The 17,211-nt window shown below is 53.1% G+C and overlaps 7 protein-coding genes across 7 annotated transcripts; 6 read left to right on the top strand and 1 right to left on the bottom strand.

Annotated features, from left to right (window-relative positions):
• Window positions 1-423: 423 nt before the first annotated feature.
• Window positions 424-3,269, top strand: BDW74DRAFT_151120 (ferric reductase family protein). Its single transcript, XM_073724123.1, has 3 exons — window positions 424-1,790; window positions 1,843-1,904; window positions 1,951-3,269. The coding sequence occupies exons 1-3, from the start codon at window positions 1,130-1,132 to the stop codon at window positions 3,007-3,009; spliced, it is 1,782 nt and encodes a 593-aa protein (XP_073584770.1). The 5' UTR covers window positions 424-1,129; the 3' UTR covers window positions 3,010-3,269.
• Window positions 3,270-3,759: 490 nt separating this feature from the next.
• Window positions 3,760-4,621, top strand: BDW74DRAFT_167290 (glutathione S-transferase family protein; the record flags this gene model as incomplete). Its single annotated transcript, XM_073726676.1, has 4 exons — window positions 3,760-3,839; window positions 3,899-3,952; window positions 4,003-4,504; window positions 4,550-4,621. The coding sequence occupies 4 exons, from the start codon at window positions 3,760-3,762 to the stop codon at window positions 4,619-4,621; spliced, it is 708 nt and encodes a 235-aa protein (XP_073584769.1).
• Window positions 4,622-5,120: 499 nt separating this feature from the next.
• On the top strand, window positions 5,121-6,206 carry bbp (putative zinc knuckle transcription factor/splicing factor MSL5/ZFM1). Its single transcript, XM_073722442.1, has 3 exons — window positions 5,121-5,356; window positions 5,409-5,626; window positions 5,839-6,206. The coding sequence occupies exons 1-3, from the start codon at window positions 5,226-5,228 to the stop codon at window positions 6,099-6,101; spliced, it is 612 nt and encodes a 203-aa protein (XP_073584768.1). The 5' UTR covers window positions 5,121-5,225; the 3' UTR covers window positions 6,102-6,206.
• Window positions 6,207-7,837: 1,631 nt separating this feature from the next.
• Window positions 7,838-10,040, top strand: BDW74DRAFT_190213 (anion exchange family protein; the record flags this gene model as incomplete). Its single annotated transcript, XM_073732132.1, has 4 exons — window positions 7,838-8,271; window positions 8,341-8,577; window positions 8,630-9,126; window positions 9,171-10,040. The coding sequence occupies 4 exons, from the start codon at window positions 7,838-7,840 to the stop codon at window positions 10,022-10,024; spliced, it is 2,022 nt and encodes a 673-aa protein (XP_073584767.1). The 3' UTR covers window positions 10,025-10,040.
• Window positions 10,041-10,238: 198 nt separating this feature from the next.
• dbp8 (ATP-dependent RNA helicase DBP8) lies at window positions 10,239-11,868 on the top strand (the record flags this gene model as incomplete). The annotated part of the gene is made up of 2 exons (XM_073728792.1): window positions 10,239-10,759; window positions 10,809-11,868. The coding sequence occupies 2 exons, from the start codon at window positions 10,239-10,241 to the stop codon at window positions 11,866-11,868; spliced, it is 1,581 nt and encodes a 526-aa protein (XP_073584766.1).
• A 90-nt stretch (window positions 11,869-11,958) lies between these two features.
• Window positions 11,959-13,394, bottom strand: BDW74DRAFT_137472 (uncharacterized protein). Its single transcript, XM_073722441.1, has 2 exons — window positions 12,752-13,394; window positions 11,959-12,695 (listed from the first exon to the last, which is right to left on the bottom strand). The coding sequence occupies exons 1-2, from the start codon at window positions 13,160-13,162 to the stop codon at window positions 12,072-12,074; spliced, it is 1,035 nt and encodes a 344-aa protein (XP_073584765.1). The 5' UTR covers window positions 13,163-13,394; the 3' UTR covers window positions 11,959-12,071.
• Window positions 13,395-14,071: 677 nt separating this feature from the next.
• On the top strand, window positions 14,072-17,193 carry BDW74DRAFT_137471 (putative glutaminase). The gene is made up of 5 exons (XM_073722440.1): window positions 14,072-14,515; window positions 14,564-14,972; window positions 15,021-16,020; window positions 16,066-16,196; window positions 16,242-17,193. The coding sequence occupies exons 1-5, from the start codon at window positions 14,256-14,258 to the stop codon at window positions 16,926-16,928; spliced, it is 2,487 nt and encodes an 828-aa protein (XP_073584764.1). The 5' UTR covers window positions 14,072-14,255; the 3' UTR covers window positions 16,929-17,193.
• The last annotated feature ends 18 nt before the right edge of the window (window positions 17,194-17,211 follow it).

Here is a 17,211-nt window from a genome sequence, read left to right as displayed (position 1 = left end):
TGCTGGTGACCCGTAGTTAATATAATAATTCCCGGGTGGTATATTAATACACTGCTGGAGCCGGGCCCGGTGTTGGCAGTAGATGAAGCCTGACTCGGCCGATTGTTTTATCTTGGGACAGGAATAGAATCCTGCCTTTGTCCGCTGTCGTCCTCGAAATTGAGGTTAACCATACCAACTGTGAGATAGCGACGCCTGCAGGATTGATTGCGACATGACCATCAAGATCTTGAAACTCGAAACTGAGAAGCAGGATCTGTCATGTTAACAGCGAGTGTCAGTTCCTGTTGAGCGTCAGGCACAGTCCAGGTCGGCGGCCCCGAGTGGCCAGCGACTCCGCCAAGCTGTTTCATCATCCAGCCACTCACCTCCTGCCATCCTGCATCTCGCCTACAAACTGCGGACCCAATAGTTGCTCGTTGCCATGATTTGCTGCTGGTCGTTCTCCAGAGTTAATCTGGAGACTCCGTAGGCCTTCGCTACCACTCAGATGGCCGTGGTAGATTGCCGCCAAGTCGCACCATATCGTGGGTCTCCGCGACTGGCGGCTGGACCATCGAGGGCCAGCTTCGCCTCGCCAGTTATTATATGCAATCTATCAAGCTTGGCTGCTTCGTTTTCTCCCTCCCTTTTTCCCTCTCTGCGTCTGGCCGCTGTTATCAAAATATTCAGTTCTGTTCTGAAGCCCGGAGTGACTGGTTCACTGCTGCCCTTTTGCCCACATTCTTTTTGTTGCCCATCAACGCCGACGATCGCTATTCAGGAGATCGATAGAGGAACCTTGTAAAGAGGAGTCCACCAGAAAGGAGAAGAAAACTTCAGACCTACAACTACCTTCGTTCTGAACCGGCAATTACCACTGCTTGGTTTCGGGTTCGGTCTCAGATCCACGGTCTCAGTCTCTTTGTGGCCTCCACGTTCACTCACAACCGCATTGTTATCCCTGTATACGGTCTCGTTCGTTCGCTCTTTACGACTGCAGTGACGTCTGCTGTGTTGAGTATACTGTCGCTTGGTATATACGTTCTTTTGGGGATTTTTCGCTATTCAGAGCTGGTCTCTTTCGCCCCATCCTCGACCGGTGTCCGTTCGCTATAAAAACCTGCTTTCTCTATATCAGTTAACAACCATGGCTTCTACACTTCTTTTCATGTCCCTGGTCGGACACTCTTTAGCAGCAGATCTCGAGCGCCGTCATGGCGATGAGAACCCATTCTGGGGGATGCTAAACGACGACTACGCTCGGTATTCCTTGCTGGCCCTCGGTTGCTTCGCAGCCTTCATGTACATCTGGAAGATGTGGTTTCGCGTCGCCGACCACATGCGACGGCTGGCAAGCTTCAGCAACGAGCGCCAGAACTACTTCGTTCCGGCCCACAAGACTCTTGCTAGGATCAAGAAGCACATCGTTTACGCTCCGCTTTTCCGGAACCGACACAACAGGGAGTTCCAGCTGTCGCGTGCTGTCAACATGGGCACATTGCCCAGCCGTTTCCACACGTTCATCGTTGTCGGCATCATTGCCATGAACATCACCCTCTGCTTTGTCACTGTGCCCTACAAGTCAGAGCCAGAGTCCGTGTCGGGCATCATCCTCAGCCGAACAGGTATCATGGCCACTGTCAACTTGATCCCGCTCATTCTTATCTCCGGCCGCAACAACCCTCTTATCACGCTGCTTCAGGTGCCGTACGACACGTTCAACCTGATCCACCGTTGGCTTGCTAGGATCGTGGTTTGCCAGGCGCTGGCCCATACTTTTGCCTGGGCTATCCCCAAGGCTCAAACGAGTAGGTCTTACCCTAAGTGATGATGTTGTGTAACAAAGCTGATTCTCGATAGTGGGCTGGAGTGGTATTGGACCGTTGTTTGGACAGAGCGAGTTCTTGCTGAGTGGGTTGATTGTAAGTTGGCTCCTCGCTGCCAGTCGGATCCTACTGATATTTTCAGGGCACCTGTGCCTTTGTTGCCCTTCTCGTGCACTCCCCCTCAGCAATCCGACACGCCTTCTACGAGACATTCCTCCACCTCCACATTGCCTTTGCGGCCCTCTCGATGGCTTACCTTTGGATTCACTTGGAGGGCCGAAATGCTCAGAACTTCCTTCTTGCGGCAATTATTCTCTGGGCGTTGGAAAGATTTGCACGACTTGCAATCATTGTGTACCGCAACATTGGAGGGCGCACTACCACTGCCGTGGTGGAGGCCCTGCCCGGTGACGCCATGAGAATCACACTCCAGCTGTCGCGTCCCTGGACGTTCGAGCCCGGTCAGCACATGTACCTGTACATCCCCGCAATTGGATGGTGGATGTCCCACCCTTTCTCGATCGGATGGAGCGACACGGAGGACGTCATGGGTGATGAGAAGAGCCTTCCCGTGACTAGCCGCGATGTATACGGTCCCCAAACAACGACTGTCTCATTGCTCGTTCGTCGCCGAACCGGCTTTACCGACAAGCTCTTCCAGCGCGCTGTGAACGCCGTCGATTGCCGAGTATCCCTGACAGCTTTCGCCGAGGGACCCTACGGCAGCATCCACTCGATGGACTCGTACGGTTCAGTCCTTTTGTTCGCTGGAGGTGTTGGCATCACGCACTTGGTGCCTTTCTGCCGCCATCTCGTCAAGGGATATGCGGACGGAACTGTGGCTGCACGCCGCGTTACTCTTATCTGGATTATCCAGTCTCCAGAGCATCTGGAGTGGATCCGGCCCTGGATGACCAGCATCCTGGCCATGCCCCGCCGAAGGGAGGTTCTGCGCATCCAGCTATTCATCACACGGCCGCGCAACACAAAGGAAATACAGAGTCCTAGCTCCACGGTGCAGATGTTCCCTGGGCGACCGAACATTGACACGCTCATCGGCATGGAGGTTGAGAACCAGGTTGGAGCTCTGGGTGCGTTGGTTTGCGGCAACGGTAGTCTGAGTGACGATGTTCGCCGGGCCTGCCGCAGCCGACAAGACAAGACAACGATTGATTTCATCGAGGAGAGTTTCACGTGGTAGTTTGTCTACCTATATATAGTTATCATGGAGGTCGTTTCATCTAGGTCGTTTCATCTAGGTCGTTGCTAAGGAGTCGAAGACTATCATTGGCTAGTCTATGAAAGAAGTTCAAGTCAAGCTTTTCGGCTTCGTTGATGGAGATGCTGGTTTCTCAGGCGCTTGGGAGTTCATCTATCAGACACATCTTGGGTAGATGAGAGTCGACCTCGTACACTTTCGTTGTAGATATTCTAATTTCAATTTTGTCCATGTCTTCTTCGCTGTTTCGCTTCGTTCTACAGCCTACCGTGCTTTCAGCTCACAACTCATGCGAGTCAGCTAGGGCAACCCCATGTCTGATTATCTATCAACCTCGTAATGCGCCCGCTCCATCGATATCCGCTATCCTACAATAGGCGCCTCGGCTTTATCGGATAGTTATGGAAGCTCACCATCGAAGCTTAGAAATCATCTCCGACTGTGGGGCTGCGGAGGCCGAGGGGAGTAATGGCATCATCACCCGTGGTCCATACAAAATGCCTGGCACTGGCCAGGCATGCGACTCTTGCACCACCACCATTAATAATAGAGCTTGAATTCGTCAAGATAATGAGCGGGGTATTACCTGCTCTTAGACTATATAAAGGCTGCTTCTTCCAGTCCAGCTTTAGCTCCAGTCTCCGCAATCTTTGCACACGTCCCCAATCATTCCCAGTACCTTCTACTTCGTCTCTACACTACCGTCGGCTCTTTTCTACAACACATTCCATCATGTCTAGCCCTGATATCACCCTGTACACGGCCCAGACTCCCAATGGGATCAAGATCTCCATTGCCTTGGAGGAATTGGGGTATGTTTGCTTTACTTACCCTGTCCAGAGCTTATGATCTGATGCTAACAACGCTACAGCCTCCCCTACAAGGTTGAAAGAGTCGACATTAGCAAGAACGTCCAGAAGGAGCCGTACGTCTTCCCCTTGCAATCCCTATCGGACTCCAACTAACAAGCACCAGCTGGTTCCTCGAAATAAACCCCAACGGCCGCATCCCCGCCCTCACAGACACCTTCACAGACGGCCAGAAGATCCGCCTCTTTGAATCCGGCAGCATCCTCACCTACCTCGCCGAGCAATACGACAAAGACTTCAAGATTTCCTACCCCAAGGGAACCCGCGAGTACTACGAGACCGTCAGCTGGCTGTACTTCCAGAACGCCGGCGTCGGCCCCATGCAAGGACAGGCGAACCACTTTTCCCGATACGCGCCCGAGCGCATCGAGTACGGCGTGAACCGGTACGTCAACGAGACGAGGCGCCTCTACGGCGTGCTCGACAAGCACCTGGAGTCTTCGAAGTCGGGATACTTGGTCGGTGACCACATTACCATCGCCGATATCTCGCACTGGGGGTGGGTTGCTGCTGCGGGGTGGGCTGGTGTTGACATTGATGAGTTCCCGCATCTCAAGGCTTGGGAGGAGAAATTGGCTGCTAGGGAGGGCGTTGAGAAGGGCAGGCATGTGCCTAGCCCGCATACCATTAAGGATCTGCTGAAAGATAAGAAGAAGTCTGAGGAGGAGGCTGCGAAGGCTAGGGCTTGGGTGCAGGAGGGTATGAAGGCTGATGCGGCCAAATAGTTAGTATGCCGTATGTTGAATATAGGGCTGGCTTGCTGACTGGCCAATAAGCACTAAATTGTAGCCAGTGATCTTCAGGTCAAAATATTTAACAAAACGAATCTGAATTTAGACATGTGTGTAACTAAAGTACGTCTCTGACTCCTCATCCCCGCGGCCGCAATCTGCCCGGGCAAAAATGCTGAGTCAGGCTCACTACCGTAGTTCTCACGTGACAGGCGCCTTTGCCACTTCCGCAACATTTCTTTGCTTTTACTCGCATCCCGATGCTTTGTACACCTATCTAACAGCTTACAACCATCATCTTCTCAAATCCAGGAAGATGTCGTGGCGCAACCAAGGTATTACGGGATCGAACAACATCCCTCTGGGAAAGAGGCGGTTTGGTGGTGAGGAGGAAGACAGTCGCACCGCGACTCCTGCATCCGCTCCGGGGGACAATCGTGGTAGAAGTCCTGTTCGAGGTATGTCTTCCACTCCAGCAACTTCTCACTTTAGGACTTTCTAAGAAGTCTCTGCAGCTGAACCTCCAGTTGACGGCGTGAAGCGACGCAAGAAGCGCAACCGTTGGGGCGATGCTCAGGAGAACAAGGCTGCCGGTCTGATGGGCTTGCCCACCATGATCATGGCCAACTTCACCACGGAACAGCTCGAGGCGTACACTCTTCATCTGCGTATCGAGGAGATCAGCCAGAAGCTGAGGATCAACGATGTTGTCCCCGCGGATGGCGACAGGTCAGCTGCCCCTCATTCTCTTCTGATTCTCATACTAACCTTCGCCGGATAGGTCCCCTTCTCCCCCGCCGCAGTACGATAACTTTGGACGACGTGTAAACACTAGGGAATACCGTTACCGCAAGCGCCTCGAGGATGAGCGTCATAAACTCGTGGAAAAGGCGATGAAGACCATTCCTAATTACCACCCGCCCTCTGACTACAGGCGCCCTACTAAGACCCAGGAGAAGGTCTATGTGCCAGTCAATGACTATCCAGAGATTAACTTCAGTATGATAACTAACCCTCTAACTCCTAACCGTTCTGCACTCACTCTCTGCTCGAGTCGAGCTCACGATCAAGACATCGCTGCTCTTCAGCGGTGCTTTTTCGGCTCGCTTCTTGCTAACCCTTGCTTTACTGCTTAATGTTGCACTCATCATCAAGATATCATCAAAGAAAAACAGACCGAACTAACACTTAGCTCTTGCTACCTTTTACAGTTGGCTTACTCATAGGTCCTCGTGGAAATACTTTGAAGAAGATGGAGACTGAGTCTGGTGCAAAGATTGCTATCCGTGGCAAGGGCTCCGTCAAGGAAGGAAAGGGTCGATCTGACGCCGCTCACGCTAGCAACCAGGAAGAAGATCTCCACTGTCTGATCATGGCAGACACCGAGGAGAAGGTTAACAAAGCAAAGAAGCTGGTGCACAACGTCATTGAGACTGTAAGCATGTCCAATTCCATGCTGGAGTCGCCTGACTAACAGAAACAGGCTGCGTCTATCCCTGAAGGCCAGAACGAGCTCAAGAGGAACCAACTTCGAGAGCTGGCCGCGCTTAACGGTACCCTTCGTGATGATGAGAACCAGGCTTGCCAGAACTGTGAGTGCACCCCTCTTTTCTCAAATGAATCCCTTTAACATAAAGCAGGTGGTCAAATCGGTCATCGCAAGTACGACTGTCCCGAGCAGCGCAACTTTACTGCCAACATCATCTGTCGCGTCTGTGGCAACGCTGGGCACATGGCTCGTGATTGTCCTGACCGCCAGAGAGGTAGCGATTGGCGCAACGGTGGCTTCAACCCCGCTGCTCGTGGTCCTAGGGCTATTGGTGGTGGTGATGCTGTCGACCGGGAGATGGAGGTATGTCACCCTTACACACTCTCACAGGATTATGCTAATGTCTTCCAGCAACTTATGAACGAGTTGTCAGGTGGTGTTGCTGGACCAGATGGCCAGCCAGTCCGCCGCATTGAGGGCGGCCCCGATGGCTACGACGATCGCGATTACAAGCCCTGGCAACGTGCCCCTCCTCCCAGCGACGTTGCTCCCTGGCAGCAACGGGGCCGCGACAACCGCCGCGACGATTACGGATCCCGCGACAACGGCGGTGCCGCACCATGGGCAAACCAGAGCCGTGGCGGCAACGACTACGGTTATGGAGCTGGCGCTTACGGTGCTGCCCCTGGAGCTGCAGCTCCCGCTCCCTGGCAACAGGCAGCGCCCCCTGCACCTGGACAATCTGCCTATGGTTATGGCTACCCCACCTATCCTCCACCTGCACCTGGGATGGGCGCTCCTCCTGCTCCTCCTGGCCTGGGCGCTCCTCCACCTCCGCCTGGCATGTCCTCAATGTACTATGGTGCCAGTGGCAGTCCACCTCCGCCTCCTCCTGGTGAGGGACCTCCTCCACCGCCTCCTAGTGACCAGCCCCCGCCTCCCCCTCCTCCCGGTGCTTGAACGATCAATGATTCCGCTTTCCGGTAATTTGAATCCAGTTACTGCAACATGGTAAGGGAGCAGGCTCATTCGCTAAAACAACGAAGGAAACGTTCTATTTATCTTCCGGCGTATTCTCATATAATCTGCTATCACTTTAGTTTTAGCTCCTACTAACGCTTAGTACTAACCCCAATCAAAATGATTCCTAATGTTCCAAATGAGTCTTCCATGTATACCGGTAGATGGCATACAATGTCTTGGCCTTCGAATGCGGGAATATTATCTGCAAGCCCCATGTGTCTGACCACCGAATAATGAAGGGCATATCCTCGTATCTGTATGCTAGGGACAAACAGGTTGTGTACGAAGCAATCAGCTCTTATCCTGTAGAAATCTCAACAGTGCAAATAATGACGCCAGTCCATGGTCACTTAAATCCGTAGCTGGGAGTACCGTAAAACCGTGCCTCAGGCCGTCACATCATTACTTTCTCCAAACTCTTTCTTCACATCCCCTGCAGTGGAGTTTTTAGCCTTTTATATACTAGCCGTTCTATATCTTATTTAGCGGGCCGTTTCTCCTCTTCTCTTTTCTACTTCTTCAGTCCCTGGGTCGTTTTGCTCAACACTCGGTGCTCGACCAGGGCATATTCCTCGGTTATCCATCCGCATCGACTCCGCAAACTAAACCAGCATCCGCGCATACTTACACAGAGTTACACTTCCATCCACGGCTTACCCTGTACAGCTCAACCTCCTCTGCGTTGTCGCTGCGTCAACATGGAACCTCCCAGCAGTGCATCGTCGTCCCACGGGCCCATACACTTCCCCGGGTCTAATTTCCATTCTCAATCCTCTCCCCCAGCATCCTCCTACTCCAATTCCCAGAAGCGATCCTGGCGGTCGCCGTCGAAGCTCTTCTCCCAGTCGCGCCGGTCCTCGGCGACAGCTGGGTCTGGAGCTGGGAGGGCGCATGCTGAGTGTGAGGATCCTGCTCCTGCTCAGCTCGCAGGGGAGCAGACTCAAACTCCGTCGAACGCCCATGAGCATGCGCATGGGGCGAGCTCGAGCGCAGAACCGAAGTGGTGGCGCATTCGGTTCTTCCGCGGTATGGTTGATGATGTGAAGCGCAGGGCTCCGTACTACTGGAGCGATTGGGCTGATGCGTGGGATTATCGTGTTGTTCCTGCTACGGTCTATATGTACTTTGCGAAGTATGCCCACCTATTCCCACCCTGGCCTACCTAGGATACCGAGTCATTGATGCTCACTGGGGTATGCAGCATCCTGCCAGCTCTGGCTTTCTCGCTCGACATGTTTGAGAAGACGCACCAGAGCTACGGTGTCAATGAGGTTCTTCTGGCTTCGGTCTTGGGATCCTTTGTCTTTTCGCTTTTTGCGGCGCAGCCGTTGGTTATTGTTGGGGTTACTGGTCCGATTACGGTCTTCAACTATACCGTCTATGACATTATTGCGCCGCGTGGGACTCCTTACCTCGAGTTTATGTGCTGGATTGGCATGTGAGTGCTGCTTCTGCTTTGTCTGCCCGAGGCTTAATGTTGACGTCCCCAGATGGTCACTTATCATGCATTGGATACTCGCCATAACGAATTCCTGCAACGCCTTGACCTATGTCACTCGCTTCTCTTGCGATATCTTTGGATTCTATGTTGCGTTTATTTACCTCCAGAAAGGAATTCAGGTCCTCACGAGGCAGTGGGGATTCGCCGGTGAGACGTCTGCGTATCTGAGCATCATGGTGGCTCTGCTGGTCCTCATGGCTGCGTGGATCTGTGGAGAGCTCGGCAATAGCATTTTGTTCCAGAGATATGTTCGCAAGTTCTTGGAGGACTATGGCACGCCCTTGACCATCGTTTTCTTCACCGGTTTTGTCCACATCGGCCACATGAGGAGCGTCGAGGTTGCTACCTTGCCCACCTCCAAGGCATTCTTCCCTACAGCTGATCGTGGCTGGCTGATACATTTCTGGAACCTTGATGTTGGGGATATCTTCCTTGCCATTCCGTTCGCTCTCCTTCTTACTATCCTGTTCTACTTTGACCACAATGGTAAGTTGTCCTCATAACGTTTAGGGTCAGTCTAACAAGGGCAGTGTCATCGCTTATCGCGCAAGGAACCGAGTTTCCTCTCCGGAAACCAGCCGGTTTCCATTGGGACCTCTGGTTGCTAGGACTTACCACTTTCGTGGCGGGTATCCTAGGCATCCCATTCCCAAATGGCCTCATCCCCCAAGCACCCTTCCACACCGCCGCCCTCTGCGTCACCCGCAACGTAGCCGACGAAGAAGACACAAACAAGGGCAAAACAATCCGCATCACCGACCACGTTGTCGAACAGCGAGTCAGCAACCTCGCGCAGGGCCTTCTAACCCTAGGCACCATGTCAGGCCCGCTCTTGATCGTCTTGCATCTCATCCCGCAAGGCGTCATGGCTGGTCTTTTCTTTGTCATGGGAGTCCAAGCCCTGCAAGGCAACGGCATCACACAGAAGCTGATCTTCCTCGCACAAGACCGCGATCTCACGCCCCGGTCTGACCCGCTCAAGAGCCTCAAACGCCGCCGCGCCATCTGGGCCTTTGTCATTCTCGAACTGATCGGTTTCGGCGGGACATTTGCAATTACGCAGACCATTGCTGCTATTGGTTTCCCTGTCATCATTCTGTTCTTGATTCCCGTCCGCTCGTTTTTGTTGCCGCGTTGGTTTACGCAGGAAGAGCTCTCGGCTTTGGATGGGCCGACTGCGAGTCCGTTCACCATGGAGAGTGTGGGTGGTGTCTACGGGCACAATTCCGCTACGGAAGAGACTGCTCAGCGTTCTGGCGAGGGGTTTTTGCTCCCTGAGGGGTCTGGGTTGACTCATACTGGGGCTGAGAATGATATTGAGATGGGTATTTATGAGCATCAAGCTAGACAGCGGAAAAATATGGGGAGCCATGGTGATGCTTGATCGGTTATCAGCTAGTTGAAAACCATCGGGAAGGGGATTGGTGAGTATATACTGAACTATAGCTCTTTCGAAATATATATTGCATAAATCAATCTATACATTTATGTATATACTATGCTTGCATAGATAAGATATCACGTGTAGATATGAGCCGGTCACCGACAACTTTTTTCTGCCGCGAAATTTGGAGAAATCCAGCAACACCCAAGTCAACATGGCGCCCTCATCCCCAGCAGAATCCCTATCAAGGGAATCCTCGGTATCATCCGATGTCTCCGCTGACGGCGGCATTGCGCTCGACCAAACGCGCCCCCCCAAGCGCCGCCGCCTCTCCGAGTCCTCAAACGACTCCTACACCGCAGCACCCGCACCATTACCACTTCCCACGCTCTCACGTATCAAGAAGTCCGCAACAAACAATACCGCATCGAACGGGAAAGACGACGAAAACCCCGTCCTGATCAAGGATGCGCTGGAAATCGGGCTCAATGCGGAGGAGTCATCGTTTAAGGCGCTGAATGTTGCGCCATGGTTGATCGGCTCATTGACGACGATGGCGGTGCGCAAGCCGACTGCTATTCAGCGGGCTTGTATTCCAGAGATTCTGAAGGGGCGGGACTGTATTGGTGGAAGCAGGACGGGTTCCGGAAAGACGATTGCGTTCTCGGTGCCCATTCTGCAGAAGTGGGCGGAGGATCCGTTTGGCATATTTGCGGTGATCTTGACGCCGACTCGGTATGTTCTCTCCAAAGGTTAATGATAAGTGAGGAGGCTAATTGGGTAGTGAACTTGCGCTGCAAATCTTCGAACAAATCAAGGCCATCTCCGCACCCCAGAGCATGAAGCCCGTCCTCATCACCGGCGGCACAGACATGCGCTCGCAAGCCCTCGAGCTCGCGCGCCGACCCCACGTCGTCGTAGCCACACCCGGCCGTCTCGCAGACCACATCAACACCTCCGGCGCCGACACAGTAGCTGGCCTCAAGCGCGTGCGCATGGTTGTCCTCGATGAAGCAGACCGCCTCCTCTCCCCGGGACCAGGAAGCATGCTCCCCGACGTCGAAACCTGCCTCTCCTCCCTCCCGCCCTCCTCCCAGCGCCAAACCCTCCTCTTCACCGCAACCCTAACCCCCGAAGTGCGCACCCTCAAATCAATGCCCCAGTCCTCCGGCAAACCACCCATCTTCGTCACGGAGATTTCCACAGAAGCAAAAGATACCGTCCCCCCAACCCTAAAGACAACATACGTCCAGGTCCCCCTCACCCACCGCGAAGCCTTCCTGCACGCCCTCCTCTCCACCGAAAACAACGCCGCCAAAAACGCAATCGTCTTCACGAACACCACGAAATCCGCGGACCTGCTTGAGCGCCTTCTCCGCTCGCTTGGTCACAGAGTCACTTCCCTCCACTCAAATCTCCCGCAGAGCGAGCGAAACTCGAACCTTGCGCGGTTTCGTGCTAGCGCGGCGCGCGTTCTTGTCGCGACGGACGTTGCATCCCGTGGTCTTGATATCCCGTCTGTCAATCTGGTCGTGAACTACGAGGTACCCCGGAACCCAGACGACTACGTGCACCGTGTTGGACGAACGGCGCGTGCAGGGCGCTCGGGTGAGGCCGTTACACTGGTGGGTCAGCGCGATATACAGCTTGTGCTTGCGATTGAGGAGCGGGTGGGACGAAAGATGGTGGAGTTTGAAGAGGAAGGCGTGAATCTTGAATCGAGGGTTGCGAAGGGCACGTTGTTGAAGGAGGTTGGGGCGGCGAAGAGGGAGGCTATGGTGGATATTGATGAGGGGAGAGATATCTTGGGGCGGAAGAGGAATAAGTTGAAGAAAGTTAGGTAGGTAGAGTGGCTACCTAGAGGATTGTTACTGTGATGTATAGAGATAGATAATCAACCGAGTAGCCCTTGCGGACATGCCATTTATACCAAGGTCATATCACTGCAGTGCCGATATCGCAACCTAATCTACATACATACTCCAAACACCAAATTCCTGCACAAAGCTCATGTCTATATTACACCAAAACTCCAATAGATACGTACTCATGCGCTCGTGGCCTGCGGCTGCGGTTGGGTCGAGCTCGCAGTCGGCGTGGACATCAACTTCAATAGTCCATCCACCGCATCTCCATCCCCACGACGCTCACTTCGCACTGATGAAGAGGGCGACGTCGCGACAGTCGCCTCCCGCGCAACTGGCCGATCATCATCGAACCGGCCTGGTTGCGCGGTCGGATTGTATTTAGGGCTGCTCAGAATCATCTGCATTGGCGACGGTGCCCTATCCGTGTTCGTCGCTGTGTGCTGTGTAATGTTCTTCTGGGTAGGTGTCGTCTCGTCATCTTCGTCGGGTATATGGATGATCTCTCCTTGCTCCTGCTCCTTCCTTGGCATCTGCATCTGTGCTCGTGGCGTCGACAGCATTGGCTCGTCATCGTCCTCGTTTCCGTCTGCCCCAGCGCGTTCCCGGGCTCCGTCCGGCCCGTACTTCTGCTCTAGATGTTGTTGCAACCCAGCTCCGGTCTCGGAAGGTTTACTCTTGAATGACGCCGAAAGACGAGGGTATTTCCGACTGTGTTCTTCGAGCTCTGATACGCGGCGGTCGATTTGAGGATCTCGGACGCGTCGCATCGCGTTTTGCAGTCTGCTGCGGAGGAGGGTTGCTTTCTGGTATTTGTTAGCATGGGGCATTGTTTATTTGCGGATTAGGGTTGTGCACGTACCTCTTGTATGAATTGTTTTCGTGTTTCGGGGTCTGCTGGGACGGCTCGTGGTAATGTTGTTGTCTGTTCTACTTGTTCTGATGTGGAATTGTCTTGCTGCGTTGTTGGTTTGCGGGCATCTATGTTCATCGCGTCGTCGGGGCCATGGTCGACGCGCTGCTCATGACCAGGCACTGATGGACGAGACTTCGCGTCCTCCGCTTCCACCTCAGCAATAGAACGTTTCTGAGCAACAAACGAAGGCGCGAATAGAGGTGAAGGGAGGAGTTTCTTTGGGGGTGAAGACGGAGCGTAGAAGAGCGTTTGTTTGGTGGGTGGGCGTGCAGGCGAGAGGCACGCGTTGGCGTTCTTCTCGCTGAGGATCCGCCGGCCTTCCCTTAGGGGGCTTTGGTGGAGAGATGTTTGATACATTGCAGGAGTAACCTCGAGGGAATTTGAGTTTAGTGGACGGTAAATGAGGTTATTGTCGAGGAATCGCGTGAGAAATCACCACGCGGACAACAGGAGAATGTCTCGACGCAACTATGGATGAAGTACAAAAGAGGAGGTGGTAAAAATGATATAATAAGAAAACTACACGATCGGATGTAGATATCCGCGCAGAAGATGAAGAGGGAAAAGAGGTGGCGAGGGAGGAGGTGAGTTGACGCGTTGTGCAAGGTCCGCGGAATGAGTTGAAGCCATCCGCATACAGATACAGTATTGGTGGATGCGGAATAGCGTGTTCTCCCACGCGTCGACTACGCTCCACAGTCAACAACTATTAAATTGCTCGAGAGAGTAAAGAATATCAGAGCAGTTTAGTATTGTATGTTCTATTTAGTATTTTGATTGGGACTCAGCTTAAGGTGTTTTGATGACTTAACTATGGACGCGTCGGGGATCTATATATTTAGGCCCACGTGCCGGGAGATGTTGCCATCAAATTTACCACGAAAGGACTTTGTTATTAGTAAAATAACTGACAGGTACTATATCAAAAAGGACCACTGTTTTTAATCAGATATGTCTTCGCCTCCACTCTATCTACGAATACTCTATACCACACCGCTGATGCTTGTATATCCATTTCAAAACTAACTAAGTAGTGCATGACATCATGTCCACGAGGAAGCTAGACCAGCCCTGGCGAGTGCCTTCTGATACATCGAATGTGATGGATCGAGCAATGGCCAGACGCAGGGCGCCTCGAGTCGCCAGGATTCCGGAGTAAGCTTCCCCCGCATTCTTACTCCGGAGCCTCGTCAGTTCGCTTACCTCTTCGTCCATCGTCTTTCTTTCGCTTCCATCGCCAGTATCAACAAGCTGGAATTGTTGACCCTTCTTTGACCGCATCTCGACCGTTCCGGAGTAGATCTTCGGTGTCTACCTGATTGCGTCATCAAGCAACGCCCGTCGGACGTATACCCGGGGTACGGCTCGCATTATTCCCTTGGTTACGCTACTTCTGGTTATACTACCATCTGTACTATTGCTGTGACACCATCTATCCTTACGAGCCGCAATGCGAACCTCCTTTGCTGTGCTGGCAGCTGCACTCCAGGCAACTGTTGGCGCGGCCTCGAGCTTGACGCCGCCTGTCGTGCCCTTGATAGTCCGAAACCCGTACCTCAGCACCTGGCTAGGCAACGCCCGCGATGTCCCTTGGTCGAAATGGCCCATGTTCTATACTGGACAGGAGCTGGGTCTTGGATTGCTGGCTCAGATACCCAGTACCGATACCGTCTACCCGCTGCTGGGCAAGCCCCATGAGAGTTTACCAGAGTATGCTTCTCGAGCCACCTAGAATCTCAGACATCTGACGACTCCTAGGTCAATATCAATCGAATATCCTACATATCTTGGAGCGAATTACGATGCGTCTACCACGAATCTAACTTATAGTATCACTTACAGCACCGCTTCTGCGCCCCTTAATATCACAGCCTCGTTCCTATCTCCCATAACGCCAACATCGACTCTGCGGCAGTCGATTCCGGCTTCATATCTAACCGTATACGTCGAGAGTGAGGCGACGGTGAATATATACCTCGACATCAATGGCCATTGGGTCAGCAATGACCCATCCAGCAAGATCACTTGGCAGTTTGGGATGGAGCGGGCTTCTCTGGAAACCTCGCCAACCCTCCAGAGATGGACTTTGCAAAAAGAAAACCAGTTGCTTCTCTCTGAGCAACGTGATAGGGCGGAATGGGGCGGTGTACACCTTACTGGCCCAGCTGTTCGTGTTCTCGCTGCGATTCGCTCGATATTGTGCTAACAGAACCAGGATGTTCAATACCAGTCTGGCGCGGCTTCATCCGTGAGGCGTACATTCGCTGCCCGTGGGTCTTTGACAAATGTGAACGATGCTGGCTTTCGATCAATAGGCGACCGAGAACCTGTCTTTGCCTTCTCCAAGTCCTTTGTGCCTTCTCGAAAGTCCGGCATAACAGCCGATAGCGTCACCTTCACCATAGCCCTAATCCAAGATCCAGTCGTACAGTACGCTTCGGCTCGCGGCTTGACCCTGATGCGCCCCCTCTGGATGTCCTGGTTTGACAGTGTCGAGTCGCTGTTAAGCTTTCACTACTACGACTTCGCCAATGCCGCATCCCTGGCTGCCAACTATTCTACTCAACTGGCCAAGGATGCTTACCAGTCTGGTGCACAAGACTATGTTGATATTGTAGCTCTGTCCGCCCGGCAGGTTATGGGCGCGACGACTTTCTCGGGTACCCCCGAAGACCCCATTTTATTCTTAAAGGAGATCTCTTCCAACGGGAACTTCCAGACCATCGATGTCATATTCCCCTCATTCCCGTTCTTCCTATACACGAACCCGCGCTGGCTTGCGTATCTCCTCGAGCCTTTGATTGAGCACATGCTGAGCGGACAGTACCCTAACAAGTACGCAATGCATGATCTGGGAACACATTTCCCCAATGCCACCGGGCATCCGGACGGGAGGGACGAGTACATGCCGGTGGAAGAGTGCGGAAACATTCTCATCATGGGACTGGCCGTTGTAAACTCCATGCTTTATGATAATGATTCCGCTGCGTCCTCCATCTGGTCAACGCAGGGTGAAGAAGATATACGAGGGGAGAGTGATGGGGTCTTCCCTCTTGAGTTCCAAACTCTGTCGGGAATTGAGCTACAAGATGGGAAATGGGGAGGGGCCGCCACCGGCCGTAGCCAAGCTGAAGCGTGGATCCAGCGCAGCTACCGACTCTGGAAGCAATGGACCGAGTATTTGATTGAGTTCTCGCTGGAACCTGAGAGGCAGCGTAAGTTATCCATTTCTTGTCATGACAGGAGGCTAATAACCCTAGTCTCTACCGATGACTTCGCCGGCTGGCTTGCGCTCCAAACCAACCTAGCCCTAAAAGGCATTATTGGCATCAACGCCATGAGCAAACTGGCTGAGATCGGCGGATACACTGAAGACGTCGCATACTACAAGGTAAGCATTGCCTCTCTATTTTGAACAAACCAACTAACAGCTTAGAACATCTCTGACACTTACATCACGAAATGGGAAGAGCTCGGCATGTCTCGAGACGACACCCACGCCAAACTCTCCTACAATTGGTACGGCTCCTGGACAACAATCTACAACCTGTATGCCGACGCCCAGCTCTGCTTCCACCTTGAAAACACCCCCCTCGACCCATCGCCGCCCTCGCCTTTCCCACAAGAAGACCGCGAACAAACCCCGCTCCACCCCGACAAACCCTCCCGGAAGAAGGAAACCCCCGGCTTCGTCCCTCACCACATCTATACCAAACAATCAGACTGGTACCACGCCGTGCGCCAGAAATACGGCCTCCCGCTGGACAGCCGACATCTCTACACAAAGACCGACTGGGAATTCTTCGCCGTCGCCGTGGCATCGCAGCCCGTCCGCGCCGAGATCCTCGAATCCGTCGCGAAATGGGTCAACGAGACATCCACCAACTTGCCGCTCACGGATCTTCATGAGACGGAGGGTGAGGGCGGATTCCCTGGTCCAAATTTCTACGCGCGGCCTGTTATTGGTGGTCACTATGCGTTCTTGGCGCTGCAGAAGGCTTGTGGGGGGAAAGCGGTTGAGGGGTTGAAGTTTTTGGATGAGGATGGTGATGGTGATGAGAGTTCTGCTATTGCTTTTGAGGAAGGTGCGTTTAATGAGGGGGTTGTCAGGCAGGATCTGTGAGAAAAGCGTACGGTGGAAGCTCCCGAGTATATAGGTGTAGCATTGCGATGTTGGAAGTTAGGGTTCCTTGATTACTTGAAAGACGTTGCGAGATAGCTATGCTATTTGATGATCTCTACTCAATCACTACATAATGACACAAAAAGTCTCCGATCTCAAAGTCGACTGCTTCTCAAGCAGTGTACCCCGGATTTCAAAGTGACCATGCAGCGTGCCGTGATCGTCCGGGGTAAGTTAAATTGGACTTGGCTATCGGTAGTCTGCTCATAGTACAAGCTAGTAG

Source organism: Aspergillus multicolor, assembly GCF_047715735.1.
Source record: "Aspergillus multicolor strain CBS 133.54 unplaced genomic scaffold BDW74scaffold_9, whole genome shotgun sequence".
NCBI lineage: Eukaryota > Fungi > Ascomycota > Eurotiomycetes > Eurotiales > Aspergillaceae > Aspergillus > Aspergillus multicolor.
Note: the sequence above shows the minus strand (reverse complement) of the source record. Positions and strands in the feature narration are given on the sequence as shown.